A 24,454-nucleotide genomic window follows, 5' to 3' on the forward strand; every position below is an offset into this window, starting at 1 on the left:
TAAAAAACAAGATAAAGTTAGTACATAAGAACATGTGTTCACTCATCTTCAACTGCTCCACACTTCACATAATTGATTATTTTATAACTATAAATAAGGATAGTTAAGTGAAACATTTCAAACTCGGACAACTGATTTATTCCTCAATAATATAAAAACATTTAGTATGAAGCATATATTCCTAATACAAGTATGATATATAACAGATTTCAGACTAACAAAACAATAGTGACAGAGGGGTACCACGATAAAAGATTTACGGTTACAAACAATGTCTTTGGGAAGTGTTGTAATCTTCACATCCACTGATAAACTAACCAAAATTATTTAAAAAGCAGTGCAACTTACCATAATATCTCAGGAACAATTTAACACTGGTAGAGTTACATATCAATTAATGTTTGCTTCTAGCCCCTTAGTTTTAACTCATTTCTGATCACAGCAGAATACAGACTAACAACTGGACACCACTCATGCTGGACTTACGTTAAGATAATGTAAACAAATCTGATGACACAGAACTGCAGTGATCAAGACAAAATTATGGAACTGAGACTAGTCATGCATGATACTATAAAACATATCACATTAGTGGAAGATTAACACAAGCTTGACGGACTTGGGGAAAAAACAAGATCATCTGATTGGACAGACAATATTTCCTGAGGATCAGTATTTGATAAAACAGATCATAATTGAAGAAAAACAAATAAAATTAGATTAACACCCACAAAAATGCAAGAGTTCAGTACTACAGTGCTTTGTAATATCTTAAGAATCACTCTGTTAGTCTATTATGTTCTAATAGCTACAGCACAAACATACACAGCCTACCGTAAGTTAAACACTAATGTAACAACATCATTAGTCAAATCAATACAATATAATTTATAGGTTAAAAAAAATAAATCAAGCAGCTTTTTAAGCATACCAGTACTGTGTAAAGTACAGATAAGAAAAAAATATGACTAAATGTAAATTATTCTAGTCCTTTCTTGACAACAGAGTGCTGCCAATATCCCTTGATTTTTTACTTCCCAGTTAATCAAATTATATTAATCTTAATGAAAAAAAAATCCTTTTGTCTTGGGATTTCAGTTTTTTCATTGATTATTAATCAGAAAGTTCCATTTCAGATATACAATCAGTTTGATCTTTAACCTTTTTCTTCAACTTAATTCTTAGCTACAAGTTGCAGAACATACCACTTAAATTGATAAAAATTTACGAGTAACCCTGGTTCTTTTTTTCAAAATGTTAATACATCAGTTTATGTAACAATATATTTGTTAGAGAAATCAATAACCTACAAGTTCATTTATTTATGTGCACTGTTTAAATATGGTAAACTTAAGAACAATATTTAATAAATATGGATTTGATTTACTGGAACATTGTCATAAATACCATGCTCTGTAAACTTAATAAGGCTTATCTGATGTTTTCTCATTGAATAAAACTGATATAACGTAAAAAGAAAAAAATTACAAGAAAATATTTTCAAAAACAAAAATAATGTCTAAAGACATTATAATAAAACCTAAGATCTGTGGTTTGTTCCCAAATCCTCCAAACATTCCACTAAATGCTGTTGCTTTTCCCTGTATATGCTACATCACATCCTCACTAAACCATAAATTACTTCCCACACCACTTTATTCCTACATCAATGTAAACAAACACTTTACAGTCTGTTCTACAAAAGGCAATGTAAACTCTACCTGTAGCTATATCAAAACTGTTCTTCATTATTAATTGTTCCCACCTTGTTATGTCTTCAGAACACGTGATGTGAAATGCAGGCATGCAATAACAAATCTACAGAGAAGAAAAATCACACGATAAATGAGACAGTTAACTGTATTCTCCAAGGAAAGACAAAATATGATTAGCAAAATTAACACTTTCCTAAACCCAAAATGTATTTCCAATAATACCTCTCTCACAACATAGCTTTCTTTGACATCAGCTTTGCCTATCAAAGTACTGGTATCACATGCTCCTGGCAATATCTGATTTGCAAATTTCTTCACCCACTTCAATGCTCCCTCTATTGTGGTACTGTATATAAGCACATCTCTTAGATAATATAATCACTTTTTTTGAGACTTACACCAGCTCTCGGTGGAGAGACAGGGTGGGAAAGTGTCAGCAGAAGTAAGGATTATTGGAAATACATTTTAAATTTATGAAAATGTTAACTTTCAAAAACATACCATCTGTTGACAACATAGTTAGAATCCCAAATTGATAACATGGAGGTGCCAGGGCAAGCATGATCTACACAGGAGTGTATCAAGATAGTTGAACACAAGTGGGGGGACCACACTACATCCAGAACAGGTATGCTCTTCACCTGAAACTTAATTTCTACATAAAGGATACATGAGTAATCATTATAGGCCAGCACAAATCAGATAGCCGAGATTCTACAACTCAGGGTTGAAATTAAGAGTCTTGAACCCTATTTCCCACATTAGTGGCTAGTGCTTTTAGATCACAATGTCACAGATATATATACTTTTGATTGGATCCAAATTTGTAGCCATAGAGTAATGTGTTTCAAACCACTGGAATCAAAACAAGTAAGCAAGCAACACCAATATGAACAAAAGGCAACACTCCAGGATCAAAATGACAGGATTATGTATGCCTTACTCAACCCAAGGAACATAACTCATCCAATCTGGAATTATGAACAATCATCCTCACTCTTCAACCAATTGAAAAAGGAGTATTCTGCTTGAACCTGGAATTATGGAGAGGACATGAAACCTTTATTCAACCAAAGACCTAGAATGGAATTGCTCTGTATTTCAAGTTATGAAGAGATAGTGGACCTCCTTCCACAAACAATATACAAAACCAGCACTATTTAAAGAGAAGGACCATGCACCCCCAATCATATAGTTTTGTGTCAAATCTGAACTAGAATTATGAGTAGGTTCCCCTGGAAGCCAAGGCCCCTCCTACTGACCTCTGGGAAAACCTTTAAAGACCTGATTAGGAGGAACCCTATTGGAGCTGGGAGCTAAGTTGGGGTCCATCCTCCTCAGATCTCTGGAGATTTTCCCAGATGTCAGTATGAGTGGCCTCAGCTTCCATGGAACCCTACTCTAACACCCTGCCCACTTACTCAGTGACTGGAAATTAGGTGTGGTAGGGACTCCTTAGCTACACTAGTAGAATATGGGGAGATGGTAATGTCCACTGGGTAGTCCTGAGGAACAATGCTCTGGAAACAGGTGAAAAACAAGATCCCTAAGTTTTCAAAAGCAAACTGTCACTGATTTATTCAATCTGATGATCATCAGGGAAAGACAAAAAACCCTTTAGCCTTATTCATAACATTTCATGAAAGGCAGTCCATAATAATATAGTAATACCATTTGTTAAGCACCTAGATGGTCTTATGGAACATCTAATTTCTACAAAGCTTGTTGTAACCAGTAGTAAGAATAATAAAATTGGTTTTCACAGTGTACATCATCAGGCCCAAATGATGTACTGCCAAACCAATGATGGGCCAGTTTGAGTTCCACCAGTGTAAATGGACGATTATAGTCAAAGACACAATCAGTTTGATATGAAAGAGGTGATCTCTCTGCCTGAGTCTTGATGGCTTAGAAGGTGGAGGAAGAAACAGAAGCGTTAGATACCTGGCAAATGCTTTCACCCGAGTATTGGCAATGCTCCAGGTATCAGCTACTTCCTGGCCATCAGAGAGCAAGATCAAGAGTGGGACAGAATTATATTGCCCACTGACCTTTTGAATCTTGTTCCATATGACTTTGTAACTGGTGGTAAAAGATATGCTGGTTGTGAACATAATCTAAGAATCCTTCTGGCTTTGACATCTTACCCACCGAGCATGTGCACAGGCCTGCTGGAGAGCGATGCAGTGTGAGAGTGTGGGATTTTAGGAATACATTGAGCAGCTGCCTATATAATACACTCAGTTACTGGTGCTACACAGTCATCTACTGATGGCTTTCAGACAATGGAAGGATCATGTCCTGCAAGAGATGTGAGAGAGGGCCAGTTTGCTTGATCCAGCTTCCACGCTTCAGAGTGACTCCTCCCATGAATATCAGCACTTCCCCAGAAGGAATGATGTCTATTAAAGTCCCCCAGGATTAAAAAGGGAGACAGCAACTGTTTAATGAGTGCATCAAGGTCTGATTGATCATAGGTCTCTCCAGGCAACAGGTAGAGAGAACAAACAGTGATGGTATGACCTAAAGAAATACAGATGGCTACAGCCTCTAAGGGTGTGTTGAGTGACAAAGACAGGGTGGGCACATCCTGATCAATGAAAGTGCCACCCCTACATGCACTCGTCCATCGCATAGCCTGTCATTTCTGCATAAAGAAAGCCACCGAAAGGTGACTGTATTGGCAGGTTTCAGAAATGTTTCCTGTAGGGAAAGACATATAAGATAGTAGGAAGAAATAAGTGCTTCGATGTCATCGAAATTAGAACGTCAACCTTGACAGTTCCACTGTACCAAGGTGGCCATTTTTATTTATGTGTAGGCAAATTGAGTGGAGAGCCTTTCTGTTTATGACCATGCCTTTTCTTTACCGTCTTTATTAAAGGGAGGTCTATTGACCTCCGCAGATCCTGCCCTGGGTCAACTGGGCAGATCTTTGCTGTTGGAAGAGGATTCCAGCAAAAGAGAACGTGAAAGAATGATCATTTTGCATCTTGGAATGGGAGAAGATGTACCCAAGGAAATGCCCATACCCAGAATCAAAGGAAGTGGATCTTGGGGTTTGCTGGAATGTACGTTAGGAACAGGAATGTGTGTTGAAGTTGATTCAATAACTTTTTTAATCATGAAGGCCAAAATACGTTTCATATGGTTTGAGAATGATTCTTTTGGAAGCACAGAGGTATTCACCTACACTCCCACTGTAGTGGAACAAAGTGGTGGACAGCAACTTTCGAGCCTCAGGATAAGTAATGTTTTGAATCATTTTCAAATGCTGCTCCTCTTTTTCTTCCAAACATTTAGGGCAAGAACAAAAGTAGGATGGGTAAGAGTCATTGCAGTTGATGCAATGAGGGTCAGTTTCACACTCCTAGGCATCGTGATCCTTGCTACATCAAGGAACCACAACATGACGTATTCGAGTGACCCAACTGCTGACACAGAAAGGGGACAAGAAAAAAACTCCACAGCCTCATAAATCCAAATGATTAATAGAAGGAGTGGAGTATGATCAAACTGGACTCATGAGAAGCTGACATATGAAAGAATAGTGTTGGAAACTAATCCAAATTCTCCCCAGGATCCACAAAATAGGCAACTTTGGAAACTCTAGGAGAAAACCACCCAGACCAAATGAATATTTACATGTCTCAGTGGATAAAAACATGCACATCCCCAACCAAAAGTGACCCTTCATTACCACAGCAACACACAAGATAACACAGGAGGAGTACAGGAGATCAGATTAGCAGCCCTACTGACAACAGTAACACAGGATTTCATACCTGAAAATATCACTTCTAATTAGTATATATGTTGACATTATAATTGTACTGAAATCCACAAAGCAGCAAAAAATCAGTCTATAATGGGACAACACGCAACTCTTCGGTGAAAAAAGGAGATTACATTAAATGTATTCGGTTATCTTATGGTGCGTGTATATACACACACAAGATACTTCCTTGAAATCTATTGCACTGTTACCAAAATCAGTATTGCAAGATGCATTTAACTTAGTAGAGGCTTAACAAATATTTCAAAAAAAGGTTTAGTTCAGTGGATGGGATAGTTGTTCTTAAATTCTGTATTTATATTTCTTCCACGTGATTCTAATATTTGCACAGTTGTAAATGAACATGAAATCATGTTATAGTTCAAGAGCTAATGATTACTGTTTCAACATAAACATGCTCACCTGAGAATGGCTCAAAAGAACATTATATTCCATAAATCCTCTGTGTTGTTATGGACAATTTTCAGAATCTTGTTGAGAGAAGTCAACAATCTGAGTTCAGCAATCTGAGCTGCAACATGGATAACCAACCCTGGATGACACCACTTCATCTCTGTAGGTGCCTTACACATACAATAGCAACACTCAATATGGGGATACCATTTCAACATTTCTCTCATCTTTGTCAAAGGCTTTAATTTATATATAACATCAATGACATAAAGAACAATTCTTGTCCAGATATCAGATGATCTGACAGATAATACTGCATAGCTGATTACAAAAATATTCTCACATTTGTATAGAATGTATAAAGAAAAATTACCTTCACTAACAGTGAAGTAGAAATGTGTTAAAGAAATAATAATAGACTACATAATTGATTCTAAAATTGCAATGCAATTATTAATTAAATACGTGCTAGCATCTGTTCGTATAACCTACGTATCTACAAACTGTCTGCAGAAAACAAACGTACTTTAACAAAAACAATCCAATCTCCCCTTTTAAATCAAATTAAAAAAAAAACTAAATCTAGCAAAGAATCAACTAATACACATTTAACTATCACAGGTGTTCACCACACTTACATACATTTAACTGTTTCAACTACTGATTAAACTGAATAAGTGAATTAGTATTACACAACTTTAAAAACAACTCATATTTAAAATGAATTTACAGGAAAGTCTAGACATGGCAGTGTGTTTAACCCAATATCACAGGTGTTCACCACACTTACAACTGTTATTCTCCAATGTAACAAACCTGTCTTTAAAATTACTACAAACATTAAGTACTTAAAAAGTTGAAAGAATTACAGACTTTTAAGCATGAAACAACTATTTCATACAGTTCAAGAATGTTGAAACATAAACATTACCAATCTGGGTATAAAATACGGTGCATCGGTTTCAAGAACCAGAGGGGTTTTACGAGCAACTTCATGGATATCTACAGCCAAAGGGTCAGTGACCAAAGGAGTTAAGCCTAGGTAGAGATTTGGAAAAGTGTTTAACCACATGCAAGCCTTGTTCCAGTTTCCAGTGAAACAGTGTCGATGGATGAAGTGATCATAAGGTACTTCCTGTACAGAAGTAAAATATAACAATTCTCAGACTTGTCACAACTCACAAGTGTTTCACACTTGCTTTGCTCTGTGATCCAACTGTTAAGACTGTGTAAGGTACAGTTGTTGTTGTCCTGTGATCCAACTGTTATGTATAAAAGTTATAAGGATTTTAATATTCTTCTCCACTACATTATTAACTCTCTCACTACAGGCTTAGCCTCAAAGACTGACCTCATAACTATTTTGTGTTATTTGTAGTTTTTATAAAATAATTTTACTACCTTATTTGCATATACACAAACTTGGAAGACTTTTAGTAAACATTTCTCTACACAGAAAAATCAAAAATCAGTTTTCTTCTACAGATCCATCCATAAATAAATAAAATAATTTATTTTCTAAAGATCTGTCCATAAATATATAAAACTATTTGTTTTTTTAAGTACTGTGTGCTTTTGTGTTTTCTTATAGCTAAGCCACATTGGGCTATCTGCAGAGTCTACCAAAGCAAACTGAACCTCTGTACCAATGGGACTTTCTAAGTAATACAAGTATAAAACAATTTTTATGTTTTAAGTTAAAAATACTTTACCTTAAAAATTTCCTTATTAAATTTAAAACTATATGGATTTCTTAGGAGATTTTTTATGGCCATGGAAAATAATCCAGGATTTTATGTTCCTTGAAACTGTTCTAAAATGCACTGATTTATACAAGATCAAACATGGAAAAGTTGTGCCTGAATAAACTTAGCTGATGTTTTTAACTAAAATTAAACACTATCTACTTAAGTTAGAATTAAGTAAATAACTATTTGATTAAATTAACCTGTTTGTTTTAACTTAATTGCAAATTCAAGTCTCTTTCTTAGAATAACAAAGAAACTTTCACTCATTTTGTAACCTCTTTCAGAATTTTGATACAATCTATATCAGCATCTATGGAGTGAATCACAACAGGGATATGACGATCAACAGCTATCTTCAACTGCTTTCGAAATGTGCTATGTTGGATCTTTTTCACACAAGAGTTCCCATAAATGAACAATAATTATGTAAAACTATCAGTACCCTTACTGTAACAAGATTTACTTCATAGTAAAAATCAAGAATCTTAAAAAGTAATAGCCCCTGGTTTTAACAGAATATTTCATTCTTATGTATACGAGCACACACAAATATACTCTCTCTCTCACACCCCAAAAAATACCTTCTGAAATTCACAGCTACTTATTTCCTGGATATTCTTACTAGTATATTTGAACATGTGAATTGTTATATTTAGCCTCAAGTTACTTACCTTGGTGAGAATGAGTTTGGTTGTTTTTACATGATGGGATACCAAAACAAAAGACTGTCTTTCACAGTTAAAACAAAGATCCTGGTATCTTTATGAGCTACACTTGTATGAATGTTAGATCATTTTATAATCTTTATATTTGTGGTTATGTTTGGTCTGCACAGTCATTCTGAAGTACAAGATTTTCATTCAATTTATGGTTATGCAATTTGTTTATTCTTTTTATATATGACACTTTACAATATTAGAAACAACTTATACAATTAAAGTGAAATGGACACTGCCAAATAGAATTCAACAGATAATGTTTTTTTTTTTTTTTTTACAGTTACCATTCCAAAGGTGATGGGATCACAAACATCCATAAAACAGCCACCATAACAACTGAAATATGTGTCTTTATTGAATAACTCATACGCTCCCTTAAAGCCACTCCGTCGAAACAGGTATTATCACTACGAAATAATGTTAGCTGGAATTATACTAAATTAGTGTTCTTCTAAGTCTCATTACGTAAAAGCTATATTAACTAGAACTAAATGATCGCGTTCTCTGTTAACACAAGGATGTATATCACAGTTCTAAAGCTATAAACTCAAACTTGCATGGTTTCAGTTTTGCTCATAATTTGATTACCAGTAGAACCATCTACACTTGTAAATTAGTGTAGTTTCATATTCATGCTCTGAATTCTGTAATTGGAAAGCTTGATATGTGCTCAGTAGCAAGGGGTTTAACTAATTACCCATATCAATTTTTACAATTTTCTAAGAGTTTAGCTTAATGAAAGAATTTTCCTCTGCAACATTAAACTCAATATTCGCCTAGTAAAGAAACGATCTTTCCATCGTTAGTGCCAAATAATAATATATTAAATAAAACTGAAACCTAAACCTAGGTTCTATATCTTTAAAAAACAAAACAAAAACTGTACATTTGCTGAAGTAAAATAGTTTAATAAAAATTTTAATCTCAATAAGAGAAATTTGGAAAAACCCTTGCATTTTACAGATGTAAATGTTTTTATCAGAGTTAATGATGTACACTAGCCACTAAACCATGGCTGTAAAAGCAAAACTGTAACATGCAATTTTTTTCCAAGAGATAAAAGTAAAAAAATGAAACATACTAACAACAACAAATAGATTTTTCTCCTCTCTCTTCTTATTGTCATACTCCCCTAAAAATGCATGGAGAAATAAGTGCATATATTTTATACCATACTATACACATGTATGTAAAATACTGGCAGTAACAGCCATAGAATATACACTGAAACAAACATTGTCTTTAAACACTTACTGCTAGGCCACTGTGGAGATTTTTTTCAAGTAATAAACCAGAAATTAATCACAGATAATGCATCAAAAATTTGCATAACTATAAATACTATTTTAAATGTGATAAAAATATTATACAGTTTCACAGTAAAATCAAATTACTCAAAACAAAATTGTTATTCAGTATTTTAAAAAAATAAAGGAAAGTTTTACAATACTTACAAGTGTGGGTTTAAAGCCATATGATATATCATGGATGCTGTAGATTGGGATATGATATTACTAGGAAATTTAAACAAGTACATTTAATGAACTTATTTTAATTAACAATATCAAAAACACTTCCAAGCAAAATGATACCTACAAACTTCATTTTCCTCTTTCAACATGAGACTATAATTAATTAATGTTTGACAAAAAAAATCATGGTCCCAAGAAGTTTCTTAAAATGTTTCTATGTATACTAAAAAAAAAAAAAAATCAGTTCACAATTTCTAGTTTTACTTTATAAAACAATGAAAAATTAGTTAATATAATAAAATTTGACATAATTAAATCTCATAATCCAGGATTTAGATTTGGTTACTGAAAGCCATTCCCAGGTTAGCTACTCACAGCCAACTCATTTCATTCAGCAACCAAAAGGTATTAACATCACAAACCATGGGCAGAATTAGAAAGTAAAAACATTGAATTATATAATATTAATTACACACATCACACTTTAGAAATAATACATTTACAAAAAACAAAGCTTTTATTAATTTAATCACACATAAAAATTATTAGTGCAATAATTCAATTACAAGATTTTCTTCCTTACTTAAATAGAAGTACAACCCAGCTCTGACATAAATGAAATTGTGATTAGTGGAATTGTAGTGGCAGACTGTACAATACCAAATCTGAGTCATAGCCACCAAAATGTTTCATAACCTGGGGATACAAAGAGGGTTTGACCCCAAAATTTCTGTTAATATTGTAAATTCTGATTTGTACTTTGTGGAACTACAGGAAGTTTTACACCAGGAGGCCTCACTTACTCCCATCATGAAAAGGCATCCTATTAAGCCATTACAACGGATGATGCTCCTCCTTCCACTTTACATCCTTTGTATCCAACATACTGGATTTTATGCTAATGTGGCAATTTGGTGAATTGGCTAGAGGAAGTTTGTAACAATGCTGCATGTAAAAATTCAGTGTTGTTTGGTCTGAAGCTGTTGGATAAGTTGTGTATAATAACTCAGCTAGTGCATGTTATAATATCTCCACCTAAAGTCTGAGTGTAGTTTGACCACTCAAGCATTGAAGGTATAGCTTCTTTTCATCAAGATGTTAACAATGTTGTTATTGTACAACTGTTTTACAAACCTGTTTTTTTTTCATTTCCTAATTCTATAGGCACAGAAGAGTCTGTATTGCACAGAGGTGCAAACCATTGCACAAACTGCAGAATTTTGAAAGTATATACCAATCACTTTCTGCAAGACATCCTACAGATGATTTACATAAACTAGCAGTGATCAAGAGACCTCTATGCAAACAATCTGAAAATGATATTGACAAAATGTATATTTATAAAGATGACCTGCAGCCGTTAAAAATCAGACGACCACGAAATATGAAACTGAATAAGTGCAAACTGTCATCGTTAAAAACTTTCCAGATTCATATGTTTCCATACATGTGATGCAATACACAAAACTCCTGTCTTGAAGGGCATTTGTTGCTCAGTTTTTCACCTTGCTCAAATCCATGCGATGGTTCCAATGACAACATGTACATCGTTTACTACCCTAAGGAAGCTGAAAAGTTACACTTTCCCACATCAGTATCGTATGAATCGTCTTGCTTGTGTCTATATCCTGAAGAATGGCATGTGCAAAGTGTATCTTTAGTTGATTTATAGAATATAGCAGCATATCTAGTAGATTTTCAGGCTTACAATAATGATAAACAATGTATTTTGTTACTGTCAGTTATATAAATTAATTTCAATAATACCTAAAAAAAACATTTTTTGGAACTTGATAAACCAGGGTAATTTGATTTAAAGTTTGGCATTTTTTTACTAGCTTAAAAACAACAACTTATAATACAGTTCAAGATCTTTATAAGTAGTTTGAGTTTTTCTTTCACTTTCCATGTCTTGTTTGTTACTAAATTCAGTCAAGTTAAAACTATATGCACACTTAAGATTAGAAGGTTCTGTGTGCCATCTTTAACTGTCTGCTCCAGAACATGCAAATATTCCCAGCACTTCTGACTTACCTGGTATTTTTTGTTCATGGTCAGTTTTCAATTTTGGAAGTTTATGGAACAGTTTCTGAAAACTCATTTTCAAAATGATGACCAGATGCTTGAAACGTCTATAAAATATAAGATGTTGAATGGGAATTTAATAAACATAACCCAAGTAACAGTATATGTTTATATGAAATCATTCATATTTTTCAAGCAACAAAACTGATTTATTAAAACTAATACTACAAATGTGCAATTAATAAAATATGATAATTAACTACTAGATTCATCAACCAGTCACATCTAAATAATCTAATACACTCAACATACTCGAATGGTAGGGATAATTGGAAGGTGTAATAAAATGGAAACAATAATTTAGATTTAATTATTTTATGAGCTGTGAAACTAATCATTACAGACAAAAACCTTGAGTTAATCAAATGAAATAGTGAGAAATTATAATTACAATATTACTTGAACAGTTGTGATAATTAAAAATAGTAATAACTGGAAACAATGATTAGTTGGAAAAAAACAAACATTGAACAATTCTGATCTGTACAATTTGTTTATTGCTGAACGCTGTTACTACAAGAATGACTTGTAAATGAAAATACAAATAAGCTAGGTGTTATTTAAAACCCTGTAATGTGAAGTTTTTCTCATTTTTAAGCACTTATATTAGAATATTATGAATACGATATTAAATATACTGAGATGATAAATTGTTCCCACTCACAACTTATATGTTTATATAAACAAAACATTCATTAAAAAAATGTTTAAGCGAAATGTCAAAGCAGCACCTTTTACTTTTTATTTTTTTGGTTATAAAGAACCGTAAATTATAAATAGTTTTTAGTTTTTCATTCCCTTCCATACACATCAAAATTTAACCTCTAAAAATTAGATTTTTCAGACTTCATATACTATTATTTAAATTTAATTCAACTCTTAAAAATTTATTATCCGAGCAAATATTACCAGATTGCGACTGACTTCTGAGTTGAGGCTAAATGAAGCATACCTCAATATCACCGCCTAATATTACGATCTCAAACTGTCACCTAATGGATGGTAGAAATGTAGAAAGTTGTGTTATTGGAGAAACTGAATAGCATTATAGTTAAACATGTTTAAATTTCAAACGTCTCTGGCATATTTACTGACGTAGAGCTATAATTTGAAATTACCAACCATAACACAGGTCTCGTTGGTCCAATTCGGACTAATCCGATCCTGTAGGTTGCAATGCAAACACTGTTTAGTAGTTCAGGTACCTGACTTTTGACGATCGAGATTTCAACGAATTAAAGAAGAAAAATCGTGTTTTTCAATTAGTGGCCTCGAGCACATAATTATTAAAATAAGGGTCACATTTCATTGTTCGATTCACAATTGCTAACGAAATTGCGGTTAAGTGGTACTGACTAAATAAAGTATTCTCTCTCTCTTCTCTCTCTCGGTGTTTGGGTTTTTTTGCTAGGTTATTATTTGTAATTTAAATTTTAAGTTAGGCATCTAACGCAAATAGGCTTCGAATAGCTTTGCACGAAATTTAACAAACCGATAATATTGGAATATTACCAAAAACACAGAAGTAGAAATAACGTTTTTAAAATATAAATTGCTCTATTCTCTATCAACAAAAGTGCAAAGAAATTCATCCAAAATACATGTTTAGTACCTCCCTTCTTTAGACTATCACGTCAGCAAAAAATTTACATCCCATATGATTAAAAATTCCCTGGGAAACTAATATTAATTAAACCGAAACCCGAATTTGGCCATGATTGAACTGAACTATATCAGGATACTGCCAAGAAAGTACTCTGGAACACCACTGAACACGATTAAAATACGGAAACAAAACATACAATAAGTAATAGAATACGTCCTTCCAGCATCGATAAACATCTCAGCAACACTGATCAAAAAGAACTTAAAGTAAAAATAATACAAAGTGGAGACTATCTTTAAGTTACTTTTTCCGATAAAATAATATTAACAAACTTAAATAATTTAATCTGCGTTCGTTAATCTTAAATTAATATTATTTATGCCCACAGTAGAGTATTACTCAAAGACTTTTGACACTTTAAACAACAATTTGATTTAAAGTGTTTTTGTTTATACGGATTAAAAGACGTATATAAATGGCAGAGACGTGATAATGTGTGTGTTTTCTTATAGCAAAGCCACATCGAACTATTTACTGAGCCCACCGAGGGGAATCCAACCCCCTGATCTTAGCGTTGTAAATCCGTTGACTTACCGCTGTACTAGCGAGGGGCGACTTCGTAATCATTATGAAGAAAACATAATTTAAGAAAATTAGTTTCGATACACTTAATGGTGTTTATTACACGTATTACTTGTATCAGTAAGGTTTAACATTTGTTATATCTGTATAATAGAAGTTCTACATTATTTTTTTTTAATATTTATAATATATATATATATATATATACACACACACAGAGAAATGATGTGGAACAAATATAAAGAAAACTAAAGAAGGGTTTAAAACACTCACACACACATATACGAGGGCTGTTTGACTGTGTGGGTATTTGGGTATTGATGTTGTTAAATACCCAGGAGGGTCAGGTACATTTGACCTCTTCCTCGAGGGCTGTTCAAAAAATACGCGGACTGTTTGAATTGCGCGGCTCCAGTTAGTTCCAGGGGAATCCGCTTGGTGTCGCTAGGTTCGCACAGATCAGCTGATTACAACGCCATTTCCCGATTGCAGATATCTTCATTTGTGTATTAGCTACGCGGTTTTAAGTGAAGTGCGATTTTTTTCGTTTGGCGGATTTCAGAATGAATGACCTGAAGGAGCAACGACTTGCTGTGAAATTTTGTGTTAAACTTGGAAAATCTGCGAGTGAAACTTTTGCTATGCTTAACACGGCTTACGGTGATGTTGCTATGAAGCGTACGGCATGTTTCAAGTAACATGAACGTTTTAAGGATGGTCGACAGTCCATTGAAGATGATGAGCGTCCTGGACGTCCTTCCACGTCAACTGACGACCCACACGTCGACAAAATCAACACCCTGGTGCGGGCAAATCGACGTCTGACTGTCAGGGAGCTTGCTGAAGACTGTGGGATATCAGTTGGATCTTGTTACGAGATTTTGACCGAAAAATTGAAGATGCACTGCATTGCTGCGAAATTCAGCCCTCAGAACTCGTGAGTTTTTGGCCAAACACTCGATCACTGTTCTTCCCCACCCCCCTACTCACCTGACCTTGCTCCTTGCGATTTGTTTTGTTCCCCAAACTCAAAAGACCCTTGAAAGGAAGAAGATTTGAGACGATTCCCGAGATTAAGGCAAATGCGACGAAGGAGCTGGAGGACATTACAAAAGAAGCGTACCAGGACTGTTTCAACAAGTGGAAACACCGTTGGGATAAGTGTGTGCGTTGGGGAGGAGAGTACTTTGAAGGGGTCCCAGACCTGTAACTTCTGAATAAGGTACATTTTGTTTTATGACGTCAGTCCGCGTATTTTTTGAACAGCCCTCGTATAGATATTCACTTGTTAAGGTTATACATGTTTAATATTTTTATTTATACAAATTATAAATTATTTTACGTCTTTTAGTAATTCCCATCCTGATTGGATGTGTATATTTTTCGTAGTTTTAAACTTACCTTTTTATATTATATCCAAGTTTTTCCTCTTATTTAATCACTGTTATTATTTACTTTATTTCAAATACTTTTATTTAGCGACATCTACGCCTAGGATTTTGCGGCTCACGTGGCATGTGGAGAGGTTGAGTCACGGAATGTGCAGAGTGTACCTCGGTTACGTTGGAAAGCTTAGGTAGCAATGGCGGTCTATGTCTCGTTAAATCCATTTAACCATCTCTTGAAAACACTGAATATTGACGGGCAGAAATATAAGTATTATGATTTATTAGGCTTGCAAGATGAACGCTACAATCGACTTCCATACAGTATCCGTGTGTTATTAGAAGCTGCAATTCGATGCTGTGATAACTTCCACATAAAACAGGAAGATGTGCAGAACATACTTGCATGGGAAATCAGTCAGCAGAATGAATCAGGTGTTGAAGTCCCCTTCAAACCAGCTCGTGTTATTTTGCAAGATTTCACTGGTGTTCCTGCTGTAGTAGATTTTGCAGCAATGCGCGATGCTGTAAAGAAACTTGGAGGAAATCCAGAAAAAATAAACCCACTTTGTCCAGCTGATCTAGTTATTGATCATTCCGTTCAAGTAGACTTTACAAAGTCGGGAGATGCACTCCAGAAAAATCAGACACTTGAATTTGAACGTAATAAAGAAAGATTTGTTTTCCTGAAATGGGGAGCGAAAGCTTTTAAAAACACCATGATTGTACCACCAGGTTTAGGTATAGTACATCAGATTAACTTGGAATATCTTGGTCGTGTTGTATTTAATAATGAGGGCTTGTTATATCCAGACAGTCTTGTTGGAGCAGACTCTCATACAACAATGATAAATGGTTTGGGAATTGTGGGTTGGGGAGTTGGAGGAATTGAAGCAGAGGCTGTTATGCTTGGACAGGCAATTTCCATGGTTCTTCCAAAAGTTGTTGGTTATCGTTTAGTTGGAAAAGTAAACTCCTATGTGACATCAACAGATGTTGTTTTGACAGTAACAAAGCATTTGCGACAGGTAGGAGTTGTGGGTAAATTTGTCGAGTTCTTTGGACCAGGAGTTGAAGAACTGTCCATTGCTGACCGTGCTACAATAGCAAACATGTGCCCTGAATATGGTGCAACTATAGGTTATTTTCCAGTAGATGAAAAGAGTCTCTTGTACTTAAAACAAACTGGAAGAAATGAAGGAATGCTAAAGTATATTGAGGATTATTTGAAAGCCGTGAAAATGTTCCGCAACTACAGAAATACTGACGAAGACCCTGTGTTTTCTGAAGTTGTAGAATTGGATCTGGGTAATGTGGTTCCATGTGTGAGTGGTCCCAAACGGCCACATGATAAGGTGCCCATTTCTGAGATGAGGAAGGATTTCCTTCAGTGTTTGTCCAATAAAATTGGATTCAAAGGTTATGGAATTCCCCACAGCAAGCTAGATATTGAAGTACCATTTGAGTACAATGATAAAAAGTTTATTTTAAAACATGGTTCTGTTGTTATTGCAGCAATCACCAGTTGTACAAATACTAGTAACCCTTCAGTTATGTTAGGTGCTGGGTTGTTAGCAAAAAAAGCTGTTGAAAGAGGTTTGTCAGTGTTACCATACATAAAAACTAGTATGTCTCCTGGGAGTGGAGTGGTAACATACTATTTAAAGGAGAGTGGAGTAACTGAGTATTTAGAAAAGTTGGGATTTGATACAGTTGGGTATGGTTGTATGACTTGTATTGGTAATAGTGGCCCCCTTCCTGGGCCAGTTGTAGAAGCCATTGAAACTGGAGATATTGTTGCATGTGGAATCCTTTCAGGTAACAGGAACTTTGAAGGAAGAATCCATCCTAACACAAGGGCAAATTACCTTGCTTCTCCACTTCTTGTTGTTGCATATGCAATTGCTGGTACAGTTGTTATAGATTTTGAAACTGAGCCAATAGGTAAAGGTCCAGCTGGAGAAGATGTATATTTGAAGGATATTTGGCCTTCACATCAAGAGATTCAAGAAGTAGAACGAAAGTATGTTATTCCTGCTATGTTCAATGAAGTGTATGCTAAGATTCAAAACGGTAATGCCAGATGGAATGCTCTCAAAGCTCCTGATGGATTGTTATATCCGTGGGATGAAAAGTCGACTTACATAAAGTCTCCGCCCTTTTTTAATGACATGACGAAGGATCTTCCTTCTGTACGTGGTATAGAACATGCTCACGTTCTCTTGCTTCTTGGTGATTCTGTTACAACCGATCATATCTCTCCAGCTGGAAGTATTTCTCGAAGTAGTCCAGCTGCACGTTACTTGGCAGAAAGAGTAATAACCCCTCGAGAGTTTAATTCTTATGGTGCTCGTCGAGGCAACGATGCTGTAATGGCTCGTGGTACATTTGCCAATATTCGTCTTGTTAATAAGTTAATTGGAAAAGCTGGTCCAAAAAACTATTCATCATCCTTCCCAACTAGAAATGGACGTATTTGATGCTGCTGAGAAATATCTCTCAGAAAACATTCCTCTTATTATTATTGCAGGAAGAGATTATGGTTCGGGGTCATCTCGGGATTGGGCTGCAAAAGGTCCGTATCTGCTAGGGGTCCGTGCTGTCATAGCAGAAAGCTTTGAACGAATTCATCGCAGCAACCTCGTGGGCATGGGGATCATTCCATTACAGTTTTTGCCGGGAGAGAATGCAGAAACCTTGGGTCTAACCGGGAAGGAAATCTATTCCATTTCTCTTCCTGATAATGTACGTGCTGGGCAAACAATTCCAGTGAATCTAAAGGATGGTCGCAGCTTCAACGTCATTGTGCGTTTTGATACAGAGGTGGAGTTGACATATTTTCACCACGGTGGAATTCTTCATTACATGGTGCGTAAGATGTTGGAAAGCAATGAACGATGAGCGACTGTTTTTCTTCACTTGGTATGTAACTGAAACCACTAGTTTCAGTCTACACATCAACTGGCTTAATGTTACACCTTAAAAAAACACAAATCTTCCATTTCAGTACCTGTATCTGATTATTTTTATTAAGGTAATTAAATATCCCAATAAAGGATGCTGTGGTTCTGAATCACCGTACTCACTTTAGGTTCTCAAAACTTAAATAGAACTGTCAATGAATAAGACGGAACCTGAGCAACCTGAATTTAGCTTAGAGATAGAAAAATTTGTCAAGAGAAACGTTACACTAACAAAATAAGACATTATAATCTTTATAACTAATATAGTTGGAATGCTATTAGTTTTTTGTTACTAGGTATATATTAATGCATCTAGGTAGCTTGGTTTGGTCAGAACTTAATAGTTATATTTTTCTCTGATCATAAAATTCTGTGTTTTATATAAAACTATCCTCCATGAAATGTTAATGTCTGGGCCAGTGTTTTTTATAATTAAGGTAAAATGAAAAAGATTTTTAGGAAAATATGCTTCTACACTTATAATTTTGTATATAGTCTCTCTTCACATAGTCATTTATCAATAAATACAAATCTGCTATTCCATCAAGAAGGTATTGAGAGCACAGTACATTTAACAAAACTACCATGTATATGATGCACATTTGTGATGGGTTTTTATCTCAGGTCCTTCTTGCCCAATTGAAAAATTTGCTCATTATAATCTCTTATAAATGGTTAAGAGTGTCCAAATGTATGAGTTGTGAAAAATATTTTTAATGTTAGTATGAAAATTAGATTTTGTGTGGTAAACACCAAGTTATTGATGAAACTGACCAATTTATTAATACCAACATTTTTATGAGTAAAATATTCATGTGTTTATTACTGTCACATTTTAGTAGTAATAATGGAAATGTGCAGTTTTAAAAGTTCTGTCATGTTAAATGACATCTGAACCACATTCATTAAAAACAGATTTTGTATTTACTGTGTACTGGAGAGTACAAAGTATCACAGAAAATGAATAGTATTCTATACTTCAGTGATATGTTTCCATCATGTATGGTTGTAGTTTAACTATATATTTTCAGATATAAATGTGTAAATTGGTTATGTACATGAATTTCTTATGTTATTTTTGTTTTCAGATACTGATGAGATATTTTTTATAGCTGTAGTTTTAAATCAATATTATTTAAAGATTTGGCAAACATGTTTGTTTGAAAAACATAATAGAACTTTTAGAAGCAAACTGTAAAAGTAATTGGTTATGTTTGGCATAAGATATTAACATTAAGCTTATTGTGTCTTTTGACACTACAGTGGATTGTGTGTTTACAAAGGATAAATGAGTAAACTGCACTTGGTGTAGTTGTGGCATTTGAACCACCATTGTGTTTAAAATACAAGTCTAATACTTTAGTCTTATGACACATTTGGTTAAAAAAAAAATTAGCAAAGGTGTTCACACTAAGACAACTGTTATTATATTAATATAAATATGTCAGGGCTACTTAGATTTTATTAGTTTTAGGGTTAGTATTTTAAGTTTGAATTTCAGGGTTAAAAAAAGGAAAAATATGAAATCTTAAGAGTTTGCTTGTAAACTGATTTTCAGAACTATGTTGAATAAGTGTAGTAAAAAAACTATTAAACTTATTAAAATATAACATTTACACAGGTAAATGTTTTTTCACAAAGTTATAAATGTCCACCATAAAGACAGTAATGTTTTCCCATTAGGTATTATCTGTACTTGCTGTTTGTACTGCAAAATATTACTTTACTGTGGACATAATAAAATTAATATAACTTTAAGATTTAAATCACAAAAGGTTTTTTATTTTAACTAATTCTACTTACATGTTGTTGGTTTTTCTTTCAAGGAAACTTTAGTATTAATAATGTTAAAATTTTTAATATATGTTTAACTTCATTATCTCAACAGTTGGACAGCCAGTTCTCAGACATTTGGTTTGTGTCAAGTTACCTCACATCAACCCTTTAAAGTAGTTAGTTATCATCCCTTTATTATCCTCCACTACTCCGTTATTTTGTAGTAGGGTGTTTGTGAAATGTAGCCAGATTTTCATGACTTCAATAGCACATGGCTACTCACTTCTTTAAAATGTTTGTAATGAACCTGAACTGCTTTAAGGTAATTCTTCATGTTTCATATTGACTGTTTGATTAAATAATTTTGTAAAATAATATTCTACTAAAGATGTTCCAAACATTCTTTAGAAACCTGTTTATTGTACTTGCATGTACAGTGAAGCCAGCAACTAAAACTTGAAAATGTTGAAATATGGAGAATTATTTAAAAAATAAACTTAAAATTAGGCCCTTTCTTTAATGATTACTCACACATTCCAGTCTGTTAGTAGTATAGAATTTGCCACAAACTAAATGTTTAAATGTAATGTATGATTGTGGATTTACTAAATTAAACAGAAGGATGGTATTATTATGAGGGGGAAATTTCTTAATGTAATTAATAAAATTTTCTTATATACAATGTAATTGCCCTAATTATTTTTGCATGACTTTAACTATTGGGGGGTAGGAAGAAGATGTATCTTACTAGTGAATGTAATGAGAATTTAAGATTTTATCACTGATTATTTTTGGTTAAAAATGCATCTGAAAAGTGTTGGTTATAGATGCATGCACACCTGTATACTCATGCATATAATTTATCCTTTAATAAATGGTTCAAATGTAGAAACTTCTCAGCATACAATGCAGTGTTTCTGGAATAATTTCCTTGTGTGGTAATGGAATAACCTTGGTGTTTTGTCTTGAAGCTTTTAAAAATAAACTTGTGACTTTCCTTGTGTGAGTTTTAGAGATGTTTAAGACACCTTAATTGTATAAATATACAATTATACAGCTATAAACAGTGTCAAAATATTACATACAGCATATATGAAGTACATATTGGTTAGGTAACTTTTTTTTTTTGCAAGCTAGCAGTTGGAAATAAATGACTAAAACAGATTTGTTTTACTGCAATAACTTGTTTTGGGGCTGCAGAAATATAAGCAAAGAGATATGTTTGTGAAGCATATATCACAATATTATGATGTTGTGTTTTGGTATATATTATTGGAAGTTCATATAGAAAATAAACACTTTTTATAGTTATTGTACAAGTGTTTATCTGGAAAAATGTTAACATCTTTTAGTATTTTCTTACACATTAAAGATATTTTACTAGATGTTTCTTGATGGGTAAGTAGACAAAAATAAAAAAAGCCAACATTGCAAAACGTCTCCACCATGTCCAGATATGATACCAAAAAACCATATGAAACACAGAAATATCAAAAACTGTATGTCATTACTTGGAATTTGCTAAAGGTATCTATTAAATTTAAAGTTAGTTACCTTACACAAGAATAGTTTTTGAAAACCCCAAGTTGTATTTACTTTACTGAAAACTTAGGTAAAAGACGAAAATTCATAAGTTGTCTCTTGCCTATATTTTGGACCTGTAAATATTATCTTTGTACCAAATTATATGCAAGTTAGTCCAAACAATACCAAGTATTAACAAAAACTATACAGGTTTGACCCCCCCTTCCTCCAAATTACCATATCTCAAATTTTTGTATGTAAATGTAGGGGGCCTGTAAAAAGTATTTTTGTACCAAATCCCATGTTAGTTGTACAAATATCGCAAATTGTCAAAAAAAACACCAAAATTATGCTTTTTCTGGCATCTTGGCACCTCTAATTACTAAAAATGGGTAAATCTGCCATTTTTGTTTCTCAGTGAGTGAGAGCTGTAGAGAAATCTACCAAATACTTTGTAAACTGGTCAAAATATAACGAAGTAATTGACCTCAAATTTTTGATTTTTGAGAGTATGACTGTACAGGAGCCCAAAATGTACATTTTTGGGTTGATTGACATTTGAATCGATAAATTATTTAAAATGGCTTAAGTGATAAAAGGAGAAACGTCTCTGGGTGTATATTAAACTAAAGTATAACCCTACCAAATCTCAATCAATACGCTGTGGAACAGAGGAATTGCGGCCGATTGAAAAGTGTTTGGAAAAAAAAAGAAACAACAAAAAGACAGTATGTTTCTCAGCAGATATCTTATACAAAGAGCAACTAAGACAGGTGTAGGTAAATTATCTGGTGTCCACATTGTATATCCAAGGGCTAGTAAAACGTGTATAACACACTGTGATGTATAAAAAGGTGACGGTCAAATCCCTCACTCATACAAAATTTTAATTGGTGCTGTTGAGCAGTTTATCATTTCAAGATTAAGAACGGTTAAGGTGTAAAATGTATGTGTTAGTTTTGCGCAAAAGTTATAAACAAAAACGCTTAACTTTTTGTGCGATTTGTAAAATATCGGAAAGTGAATTATAAAAGCTACAAGTACGAGAAAATGAGCTAGCACTAAAAGGCGCAACCGTGTTATAAATGAAAAATCTGCCTCTATTTAATTTTAGTGTAATAGCGTTTATTGTGTTGTTGCACAACAAAAGTTATAGTGTGTCCACCTATCGAATTTGTAAACTATCATTATAATGATTTAACTGTGTGTGTAATTAGAAATCGGTAATACGTGACGCTGATGTAAAAAAATTATTGATGACTTAATACACAACATGGTGTTTCTCACAGTACATTAAACATGCGATAAAATACATAATGTATTACAGTAGTTACTAATAACCCCGTTATTGTACGTTCAGTTTCCTTTATTTTTTCGGGAAAATAACTAAAACATTATGGTCATTGGAAGGACGATATTTATATCAAATTAGATATGGTAGTGTTATTAAAAATACAAGTAGTAAAGAGATAATTACGTTACTGCTTTTTTAAAACTTTCACATAACTAAGTAATTTAGTTTCTTCCTAGAACTGTACGAGGTCTGTTCAAAAAATACGCGAACTGACGTCATAAAACAAAATGCACTTTATTTAGAAGTTAGAGGTCTGGGACCCCTTCAAAGTACTCTTCTTCCCAACGCACACACTTATCCCAACGCTGTTTCCACTTGTTGAAACAGTCCTGGTACGCTTCTTTTATAATGTCCTCCAGCTCCTTCGTCGCATTTGCCCTAATCTCGGGAATCGTCTCAAATCTTCTTCCTTTCAAGGGTCTTTTGAGTTTGGGGAACAAAACAAATCGCAAGGAGCAAGGTCCGGTGAGTAGGGGTGGGTGGGGAAGAACAGTGATCGAGTGTTTGGCCAAAAACTCACGAGTTCTGAGGGCTGAATTTCGCAGCAACGCGGTGTATCTTCAATTTTTCGGTCAAAATCTCGTAACAAGATCCAACTGATATCCCACACTCTTCAGCAAGCTTCCTGACAGTCAGACGTCGATTTACCCGCACCAGGGTGTTGAATTTGTCGACGTGTGGATCGTCAGTTGACGTGGAAGGACGTCCAGGACGCTCATCATCTTCAATGGACTGTCGACCATCCTTAAAACGTTCATGCCACTTGAAACATGCTGTACGCTTCATAGCAACATCACCGTAAGCCGTGTTAAGCATAGCAAAAGTTTCAGTCGCAGATTTTCCAAGTTTAACACAAAATTTTACAGCAAGTCGTTGCTCCTTTAGGTCATTCATTCTGAAATCTGCCAAACGAAAAAATTGCACTTCACTTAAAACCGCGTAGCTAATACACAAATGAAGATATCTGCAAGCGGGAAATGGCATCGTAATCAGCTGATCTGTGCAAACCTAGCGACACCAAGCAGATTCCCCTGGAACCAACTGGAGCCGTGCAATTTAAACAGTCCACGTATTTTTTGAACAGCCCTCGTATGCACAGTTTTCTTTCGATGCAGTGTATATTGTTACTATTACAATATTACACAAATATCTCCCTTTTTATATAAGAAAATAATTCTGCAAAGTGTTAGAACATTGTTAAAGCAGTTATATAAAGCTTGGAGTTCAAGAACATTGGTGAAATTATTAGGACCGCAGTTTCGTTTAAGTTGTATGTAGGGCGCGATCAAAACTTGAATTGGCTCTGTTTAGGTTCTTAGTTGTTTAATATGCTCTA

The 24,454-nt window shown here is 34.1% G+C and overlaps 3 protein-coding genes across 20 annotated transcripts in view; 1 reads left to right on the top strand and 2 right to left on the bottom strand.

Annotated features, from left to right (window-relative positions):
* Positions 1 to 13,762, bottom strand: part of LOC143240403 (3'-5' RNA nuclease TATDN2-like) — a 20,271-nt gene extending 6,509 nt beyond the window's left edge. For 2 of the 18 annotated variants that reach the window (XM_076482754.1, XM_076482770.1), the window contains exons 1-6: positions 13,051 to 13,532; positions 12,838 to 12,920; positions 11,878 to 11,975; positions 9,457 to 9,503; positions 6,836 to 7,039; positions 1,722 to 1,818 (exon numbers count right to left, since the gene is read on the bottom strand). In XM_076482754.1, the coding sequence (XP_076338869.1) occupies positions 1,722 to 1,818; positions 6,836 to 7,039; positions 9,457 to 9,503; positions 11,878 to 11,944 (415 nt within the window). In that variant the 5' untranslated portion in view covers positions 11,945 to 11,975; positions 12,838 to 12,920; positions 13,051 to 13,532. The other 16 variants (XR_013021750.1, XM_076482767.1, XM_076482766.1 and 13 more) reach the window with 16 other exon arrangements.
* The window catches only part of mRpS33 (mitochondrial ribosomal protein S33), a 321,652-nt gene that overhangs the window by 37,395 nt on the left and 259,803 nt on the right, over positions 1 to 24,454 (bottom strand). The gene's annotated exons all lie outside the window — the stretch shown is intronic.
* Positions 15,623 to 21,552, top strand: LOC143241114 (cytoplasmic aconitate hydratase-like). The gene is given in 2 exon segments (XM_076484694.1): positions 15,623 to 17,936; positions 17,938 to 21,552. Coding segments are annotated over 2 exon segments (2,703 nt in total). The 5' UTR covers positions 15,623 to 15,698; the 3' UTR covers positions 18,403 to 21,552.

The sequence above is a fragment of the Tachypleus tridentatus genome, chromosome 13 (genome assembly GCF_004210375.1).
Source record: "Tachypleus tridentatus isolate NWPU-2018 chromosome 13, ASM421037v1, whole genome shotgun sequence".
Lineage (NCBI taxonomy): Eukaryota > Metazoa > Arthropoda > Merostomata > Xiphosura > Limulidae > Tachypleus > Tachypleus tridentatus.